Source organism: Podarcis erhardii (assembly GCF_964252035.2).
Source record: "Podarcis erhardii genome assembly, chromosome: 5".
Lineage (NCBI taxonomy): Eukaryota > Metazoa > Chordata > Lepidosauria > Squamata > Lacertidae > Podarcis > Podarcis erhardii.
This window is the reverse complement of record NC_138509.1, coordinates 78,419,141-78,428,943: the sequence shown is the minus strand read 5'-3', so window position 1 is coordinate 78,428,943 and position 9,803 is coordinate 78,419,141. Positions and strand designations below refer to the sequence as shown.

The window sequence follows — 9,803 nt, the reverse complement described above, 5'->3', positions numbered from 1 at the left end:
AGAAGGCTGCAATTCCCAAGAAGGAATGGTTTTTGGCAATTTTGCTTTAGCAGATGCAGCAGTTAACCCCCCTCTCCTTATATTAAACTATCCAGGTCCCAAGAGCACTGATAGCCTATATACTTCTTCCTCCTCCTCCTCTAAGGCCTCACAACTATTACATTATCATTATGTCAGTTGTGTGCTGCCTGCATGAACAACTCTGGTGGAAGCAAATACATGAATAAGCGCCATTGCAGTTATAATAAACGCAGGGCGTGGGGCTAGCCAAGAGGGAACAAACTGAGAATTTGGTTCTGTTCAGCTCCAGAGGTTTTTGCACAGCAAAGATCAGACTTTGAGAAACATGGAAGAGAATCCAGAGTGAATTGTGGAATCCAGGATGGATCCATTCCAGCCACGGGCAATGATAGGCTATTTTCAGCATCCCACCAAGGCTTCCCTGCAGCAAGGCTTTGGAACATGCACACGAACAGCATCCAGGCTGCACATGCTTCTCCTTTTGTGCTTTTTCTGGAAACTGATTGCATGTGGCAGGTCCAGGGTCTGTTCCACAAATACTGCACTTCCACTCTGGTCAATACCCCACACTCTGGTCAGGATAAAATTATGTCTATGGCCTGTTATGCCCCCTGTAGTTTCAAGCTCATTTAAGTGACTATTCTCGAACAGTTCCCCAAATAAAACGCTTACTAATGTGTGTCAGGTAGGTCTGGAAGTTCCTTTTTTAAAAAACTCTTTAGGAAGCACATGCACAACTTAAGAAGAAAAAAAACCACATTCTCATTACTGCCTCACACAAGTGGTATTTGATAGCCCACTATGCTCTTTTTGTTGGATCCCTCTCTGGTAAACATCAGTAGGCTTGAATCTATGGCATTATGTTTTCTTTTAATATAAAGAGTAACCAGATACAAGATGAACTCTGAACTGAGCATCATAGTCACTTCCTTTAGAGAGAACCTAAATGAGCACAAAACCTGAGCAGTCTAAAGTCTTGTTATTTTATGGTATGCCCTTTCTGGCTTAAGCACAGCAAATGCAAAGGAATTTTTTTAAATAAAAAAAAAACCCCAAAGAGAACTATTTTTATTTTGAAGAAAGTCTCACAGAGCTCAACAGAACCTGCTTCTGAATAAGCAAAACTAAGCATCACTATCCAAAAGTGCTCCAAAATTAAGACACTGCCTCAAGCTCAGTTAGACCAAAACCATGAAATGGTTTCAGTGCTTAAACATTGCCCACATTTGCAAGGCTGGACTGCTACGCCAAAGGTGCAACTAAGTTTGTGGGGTTTGATTATTTATCGTTTCCAGGCAATTAAATCTGCTTTAGTAAGTCCAACAGTGTTAACATTAGGAGACATATTGCAAGGTTAACCTAGACCAGGGTTTCCCAAACATGGGTTGTCTTTGGACTACAACTCCCATTATCCCTAGCTAGCGGTCAGGGATGATGGGAATCGTAGTCCAAAAACAGCTGGAGATGAACTTTTGAGATAGGCTACACTGTGAACTTCTCTGTGAAGGTGACTTGAACTTCCCTTTATTTAAAGGTTTTTAAAAATACTAAAATCATGCTATATATGATCTGGTATAGTAGAATGACACAATGCAAATTCACTAAACGTGATACATAAAGAATCCACCAAAAACAAGAAGTTTTCTAAACAAGAATAATTTCTTTCCTGCTTCCCAGTTCAACCCACTGCAAACCAGGCAAGCTTTCAAATCAAACAGCAGGCACCCACTTCCAGATTGTAGAACTCTCTTTCATTTACTTACTAGACTTAACAAACTACTGTAAGTTTTAGTTCAATTAACCAATTAAATATTCATTGACCCTTAATTTATCCACTTCCATAGCCTGCTTCAAAGAACACCTACCACCTTTTGTTCTTGTTAAAAATAAATGCCTTGAACTGCCAGAAGGGATTGGTATTCAGGCACTAACTCCACTACCATTTCTCACACACTGCAAAACGCATCCTCATACATGAGTGTTGACATGAATGTGTGAATAGAGAAGCAGTTAAGTCTCTTCTAATGAAACACATTTTTTCAGCTTCCAAAATGAGTCTGCTAACTGATTGCTGGATCACAAATGAGGCAAAATTACCATTTCATCCCATTCGAGGATTCAGGAAACATGAGGGGTTTTAAGATGAGCAATGCACTCTTAACTGCATTTACACAGAAGTTACCACTGAATTCAGTGGGCCTTCCTTAGGATTTCAGCCTCTGACTTCCAAATGTTTTAATGATTGATACAGTGCAAGTAACTCATATTTTTTTATTTTACGGCCGCTTCTCTGAGCTCCATGTAGCTTTACTTGTAGTGAACCTGCTAAAAATTGGGATGCACAACAACAAATTAGAAGAGTATCCAGCTGTGCAATGTATTTAAAACATTGATGCATACCTGCACATATAATTTAGGGCAGTGCTCTTCAAACACCAGATGTGGGTAGACTATGACTCCCATCATGCTTGAGCATTGGGCTACGCTTGCTGTGGATGATGGGATTTGGAGTCCACCCACATCTGGGTAGCCCAGGTCAAGGAGCACTGATTTAGATGATTCAAAATACCATTATAAATCAGTTCAAAGTATTAGCTGTATACACCAAATCTCACAGGCTGCAAATCCCTTTTCTCAAGTCATGTTACTAGGCCAGGCTTCACCAACCTGGTGCTGCCCCCCCCCCCAGATGTTTTGGATTACAACACTGCTGACCCTAGACTATGCTGATGGGAGTTCTGGCCCAAACATTTGAAGAGCAACAGGCTGACAAAGCTTTTAGGCAGTTATTTGTGTCTGACCATTTGCAATCTACTAGGATTGCACATTTAATCACAATACATAAAAACCCACAAAACTTTTCTTTTTGTAAAAAAATGGCAACTGTATTAAAAGATTTTTTTTTTAAATGAATAAAACATCTATTAAATGTCTGTCCAGGATTTAAAATTACAGTTATCGAGATTCTGTTTTCCAGGTACATCACATTACAATTCTTTTCATTGCTGGTTGAAGGTATATCTTTTACAAGGAGAACACACACACACAAAATAAAAAATAAAATAAAATTGCTAATACCTGCGAACTTGAATTTTTTTTAATAAAAAAAAGAAACCCTGAACGCCATGGAAACTAAACTGGAAAAAAGGCTCAAATGGAAAATAAGAGAAATTAATTCTGTTAATAATAGGCCCTTTTGTTCTGGCTTGCTCTGTATGATTACAGAAAGGAAATGGTTAAGTAGGGGTTTTTTTTAGTAGTAGATAATGGGATTCTTGGAACCTCCACAGGTTGGCACTGGCTGCAACAGCTGTTTTGAAGGCACTCTACAGACACAGGGCTCCTGTTGGCCCTGCATCACATTCTAGGAAGTATTTGTACTTTAGAGAGCTAGTTGTCAAAATTGGTTATTGCCAACCCCCACCCCCTCGAATTAAATTAAACCATCTCCTAGCCCTCCCACCCACCCACCCACCCTCCTTCCCAAACCAAACCCCACAAAACACACAACTTAAAAATTGTGCAGATCTGTTATGTTTTCACAGCCGATTTTCTTTTCTTAAAAAAACAACCAAAAAGACAAATAAATGAATGCTCTCCATTCCCCCCCTTTCGATACAGCAGGTAAACAAAAATAGAAGATTTCACAATTAAATCAGCAGACACTTCTCTGGCACCTCGCACACCATATTGGCATCAGTGTTATTAAAAGTCCCAAGCAGTACACGTACAATACTTCTCCAGATGGGATAGGCTTGTTAACAAATATTCCAACTTTGCATAGAAATCCGCAAGAGCCAAAAGTTTCCTAGTCACTGGCGGAGTTCGGACTGGCAAGTGGAGGGGTCTTTCCCTTCTCTTCTCCCCTCCAGGAACACAATCATTCCTTCGCTGCTGCTCCCCTTCATCTCTTGTTAAAAGCAATGGCTAATTCCCCCACTTCTCTCTGCACACACACAAAAAAACTCCCCCACTGGTTCTTGGTTGCCAATAGAGCCCTCTCTGCAAGGAGGTACTTACAAGAAATAAGCAACAATCAAATGGATGGCATATATATGTTGGAAGCGCCACACTTCCAACGGGATTTGTGTGTGTGTGTGTGTGTGTGTGTGTAAGGGGGAGTGGGTGGGGTATATTTTTTTCACCAGATGTTAACGAGAAACAATGCATACCCATGACACTGATAACCACCACCAGCAGCAATAGCATAAGAAGCCCTAACCTGGAAGGAATCCGGGTGCAATGCAAAAGCTGGAATTTCACAGGAGGACAACATTGCTGCCACAGCCGCTCTCTGTGTGTGTGTGTGTGTGTGTGTGATGGTGTTGTAAACCTTTTAATTCAAGGGAAAAAAGGGAAAATTAAAAAAAAACAATAGAAAGCAATACAGTCGTGATGTCCTCTCCTCCTTTCAGAGGATCACGCAGGAAGAGCAGCATTGATCGTCCCCGTTGGGTTGGGAAGCGTAGTTCATCTGCCGGACGATCTCTGCAAAGAGTTCGTCCACCGAGGCTTTGTTTTTGGCTGAAGTTTCCATGAAGGGGCAGCTCCAGTCTTCGGCCAGGGCTTTGCCTTCCCCGAACGAGACCTCCCTCTCGCCCTCCAGGTCCACTTTGTTGCCCACCAGGATCATGGGCACCTTCTCGTACCTCTTGACCCGGATGATCTGGTCCCTCATGGGCTTGATGTCCTGGAAGCTCTGCTGGTTGACGAGGCTGTAGACCAAGATGAAGCCTTGCCCGTTCTTGATGTACAGGTCCCGCATGGAGGCGAACTGCTCGGTGCCGGCCGTGTCCAGGATCTCCAGTACCGAGGGCGAAGAGTCCACCTCGATCTCCTTGCGGTAGAAGTCCTCGATGGTGGGGTCGTACTTCTCGATGAACGAGCCCGTCACGAACTGCACGGTGAGCGCCGACTTGCCCACCCCGCCCGAGCCCAGCACGACCACTTTGTATTCTCGCATGGCTCTTCGGGCGCCGGCGGCGGCGGCGGCGGCGGCGGGGGCAGCAGCGCCGGGCTGCGCGCCTTGGCCGGCCGCCTTCCCTCGCCGCCTGCTGCTGCTGCTGCTGCTGCTGCTGCGCTCTCCGGCTCCCCTCCCACCCTCCGAGAGAAAGAAAGAAAGAAAGAAAGCACGGAGGGGAGAGGCAGGCAGGCAGGCAGGGGGAAAGCCGCCCCTCGACGGAAACGGAGGCGCCCTTTCCTCTCTTCGCGGGAAGGCACTGGAGGGGCGCAGCGGCGGCCGGGTGAAAAGGGCAAAGGCGCCCGCCTTCCCCCGGCGGCGGCGGCGGCGGGAGCTCCGAGCCGCTTTCGCAAGGCAAGAGCTGCGCCTCAGAAGCACGACGGCGACCAGGAGGAGGCGGAGGAAGAAGGGAAGCGGCGGCTGCTGCTGCTTCTGCTGCTCCTCGGGGCGGCGCGGAGGCGGCGCGCGCTGGTTCCAGTGGCGTCCCGGCCGCGGGGAGAGCTGCTGGGCGAGGAGGCGCGCGCCGCACGAGCCCCGCCGCGCTGCTTCGGGGCGCCGCTGGCCAGGTCCATCCCTCCTCCTCCTTCTTCTTCCTTCTTCGCTAGCGGCCGGCCCCGCGACGCCCTCCGGTGAATCACTCGCTTCCCTCGGCTGCCGACCCCATTGGGCGCCGGGGCGCTCCCCTTCCAACCACCTGAGAGGAGGAGGAGGAGGAGGAGGAGAGGCAAAGCGGACGGCACATCACGCGCGCACGCCCCGTTCGCTCCGCTTCCTCCGCTCCGGATTGGCTGCAGGCCCGCTGCTCGCCGAGCGGCCCCGGCTCATTGGCCCAGGCGGCGGGCTGCCTCGTGGATGGGGTTCTGGAGGAAGGGGATTGGCCCGGCAGCAGCTGTTTCTTTCTTTCTGGCGCGCCCCGCCTCCTCCCCCGCGCGCTCCTCCTCCTCCTCCGCGCCCTCCCGCGAACGCGAGAAGTTTGGGCGGGTAGTGTGGGAAACGGGGATGAGCGGCGTGGGCGGCGCTGGGGGCGGGGAAGGGAAAGAAGAATGGGATGGGGGGGGAGAGAGAAAAAGCAAGCCGGGTCAATGGGAAGCGGAAGCCTCGGTGCACCCTGAGAGGAGCCCTCGAGGGCTGCAGGAAGTCGGCTTAGCTGACTCCAAGGAGCAGGTTTGAATCCGACTCCTGCCTGAGCCCGGTGGTGTTCAACTTCCATTGCCCCTGAACCCTGGGGCTGATGGAAGATGGGACACAACATCTGCAGCAGTGTTTCCCAAACTTTGGTCTCTGTAGCTGGTTTTGGACTGCAATTCCCATCACCACTGACTACTGGTTCTGGTAGCTAGGGATGATGGGAGTTGTAGTTAAAAAACAGTTGGTGACCCAAGTTTTGGTGCCACTGAGCGATACAGCATCTGTAATGATAACTTCTTTTTCAGATTTCGATAATTTTTGTAGTAGGAGCAAGATATAAATTTAATAAACCTAAACTTTAATAATAAAACCATTAAACACTTAGAGCCTAGTATTTCCCAAGTGTTGTACATATATTAAAATATAAGCAGTTCCTGCCCATAGACTCAATATAATGAACATGATAGGAAAGGAAAAAAGAATGTGGAGGGGAGAGGAAAGCAGCTGCTCCTTCACTGGCCAATGGATGAGGCCAGGTTGGTCTCCTTGCCATGATGTGCTTTCCAGGTGAATGGTTGCAGCCTTCAATGTTCCTTGGTGCTCTAGCTGATGGCTGAGGCTAGAGTATACCTCCCTTAATCTGCAATCAGGGTGTCTTGTGAATATTATTTAGTTAGGAGAGGGAGAACATAGGCAGTTTTCCACTCCGACAAAATAATGCAAAGTTCTCCAAAATATGTATTGGTTTATGGCAAAGGTTAATGACCTACAGACTCTAGTCCTTAATCAATTTTAGAAAATCTATTTTCCATTCAGCTGCATTATAACAGATGAATCATTTGGGTCTGACTTGGGGCAGCTGCCATGTGATAAGATTATTTTCTGTTTCTTCCTTTTTAATAACAATCAGACTGGCTGCAGTTTGAATTACAAGAAACCCTGACTGTTTGCCGTAATTTGTGCACACTATTCCTCTTTGTCAATCAGACGTTCCATTTAAGAAAGAAAGAAAAGGAAGTCACCCATTATTCTTGCACCTTCTAACCTTTGCTCTTTTCATACTCTCACTATAAAGGGATTTGCTTCCTTAGATTTGCAAATGCATTGCATAAGTGTAAAAAATACAATGAGTAAATGCTACTGCACAGGGAAAAGAGATCACAATAGCAACAAGCTGCATCTTCTCCCTTGTAATCGATTCCCTCCTTATTCTATTCACATCTACTGAGTTATTACCATCACTCCCTGGTTGCTAATGACAGAATAATAATGCATTATGTTTGAAAACCACTATTCCAACAACACTTTAGAGCTTCCAAGGAAGGCAAGCCTGCTCATTAAGACGCTGTTTTTTCCTTTTACTGTCTTGCAAGCTGATATATTCATCTTGGAGTAGGGGTGGGTTGAACATCAGATTCCGTCACATTTGGACCTTGTGGACTCTCGACCATAGGCTCATTGCATTCCATGCCATGCCATGCTGCTCCATTTTCCTCCATCCTAATTTGTGTAAAATGCACACTTTTCAATACACGCAGAGGCCAGCTTGAGCTTTTTCACAGAATGTACAGCCAGTGGCAGCCACATGTTCATTCTATTCACTCCATTTATGTTTAGTGTGCAATAAACTTCAGGTAAGTCACTTATGGCTTGGCCCCATCCGTCAACCAAATAAGGAGCAGTTAGACAGGAGCTTGCTCCCTCGTCTCTACCCTGCATGAAAAACACCGCACCACTCCAACCAGTTCCCGGGATTGTAGAGCCAAAGAGAGACACACTTCGGCCTCTGCCATGAAGTTTTGGGTGGCTTAGGATCACTGGGAGGAAGAGAAAGAAGAGTTTGGATTTGATATCCTGCTTTATCACTACCTGAAGGAGTCTCAAAGCAGCTAACAATCTCCTTTCCCTTCCTCCCACAACAAACACTCTGTGAGGTGAGTGGGGCTGAGAGACTTGAAAGAAGTGTGACTGGCCCAAGGTCACCCAGCAGCTGAATGTGGAGGAGCGGAGACGCGAATCTGGTTCACCAGATTACAAGTCTACCGCTCTTAACCACTACACCACACTGGCTCTCACTGGGAGGCTGCACTCCCTGCTTTCCAGGAATAACATCATGGCAACGGAGAGTCTAGTCAGGTCCCATTCATCAGCCAGTGATGATTAACATACATAAAGTCCCAGGCTTCACCTGCAGCATCCCAGTAGAGCTGGGAATGCCCCAGCCTCAAACCCAGGAGAGCCAAAGGCAGTGCACACAGTACTAAACAGAACAACCATCTGATTCAGTATTTGTCAGCTTCCTACATAAGGAATAGCACAGCAGCACTTCCTTTTCCTCATCCCTACCTTCATGCTTTCCTTTCCTTTCCCCTCCCCGTTTCTTTCGCTTTTGCATCTTGTCTATTTGATTGTGAGCCTGCAGGCAGCAGCTGTCATCATCTTGTAATATATGTCCCAGTGCTTAGAACATTTTAGGCCCTTAAGAGTCGACAGCAATAATAATTAGCAATGTTTCTGGCTTTGTGGGGAGAGCTGCATAGAGGAAATCAAGTCCCCAGTACGTATGTGCAATTGCCCCATTTCATTATTGACGTGTTAAAAAATATCCCTTAGCCCATATCTAGAAGTGAAATGGGTCTGGCCAAAGTTCAAGATGACTGACTTCTTTTTGGCCAATGGCAACAAGGAGATTGCAAGATAATAGTAGGTTTTGCTTAGACTTGCAGCTAAAAGCCGGAAAACATTTCTGGCTCTGCATGCATGTTGACTGTGAGTCTGACAATGGACATTTCTTCTTCTTTCTTAGAACAGTTAATTATTATGTTAATATCACATGCCAGCTTTTACTCTCTATTTAAGCGTTGCTTGTAATTTTATCTTTCCTTAATTTTATGTTGCACTCTCCAAAGAAAGAAACACAAATGGTCTTCAGACTCTTTAGCGGAAGCTTAAAGAGGTAATGTGTGAATTGGACCTGGGAAGGAGAGAGCTAACTATCTAATAAGGAGTGTGGATGTTTGAGTCCCTTTCCATCCCCTTGAGAGCATCCCTGTCAAAACAGAGCTAGTTAAGGCATTCGGCATTGTGGGAGATTTTCAATTTATCACTTTGCCAGGGTTCAGAATCAGCTGGAGTGATGCTCCCCAGCTGGGAGCTAATTAAGGACAGATGAGCCTTTATAAGTCCAGCAGTTCATAGGCAGCCTCACTGTAAATAGTTGAAAGCTTAACCACCTGGATTTCTGCCTTCCCAGAAGTTTTTAAAGCAGCCTTCCCTAACCTGGTGTCCACCAAATGTTTTGGACTACATTTCCCATCAACCCCAGCCAGTATGACTAGATATAATGGTATTCAGAATGCAAAACATCTTGACAGCACCAGGTTGGGGGTGGCTGTCCTAAAGGCACAGAACCCTGGTTTTTTGGGGGGGGGTGGAAGTTAGCAATCCTGTACTGTACACATGGTCCCTCAGTCCTGCTCCATTGTACCATTCCTTTGCCCTTGCCCCCCAAAGCAATGAAAAATATCCAGCAACAGAAGTATGGCTAATCAAGTAATAATATCCCTTCCCCCCAAAAAAGAATTATGAAATATCACAAAGACTAAAAACAGCTAGGCTTTCTTTCTTTTTCTTTTTTCTTTTAAATCACATAGGCACCTCCAAAACACAGCATAATGCAAATGTCATAATGCAA

At 46.0% G+C, this 9,803-nt stretch overlaps 1 protein-coding gene across 1 annotated transcript; it reads right to left on the bottom strand.

Annotated features, from left to right (window-relative positions):
• Nucleotides 1-3,532: 3,532 nt before the first annotated feature.
• RAP2B (RAP2B, member of RAS oncogene family) lies at nucleotides 3,533-5,040 on the bottom strand. Its single transcript, XM_081863112.1, has one exon. The coding sequence runs from the start codon at nucleotides 4,982-4,984 to the stop codon at nucleotides 4,433-4,435; it is 552 nt and encodes a 183-aa protein (XP_081719238.1). The 5' UTR covers nucleotides 4,985-5,040; the 3' UTR covers nucleotides 3,533-4,432.
• Nucleotides 5,041-9,803: the final 4,763 nt, after the last annotated feature.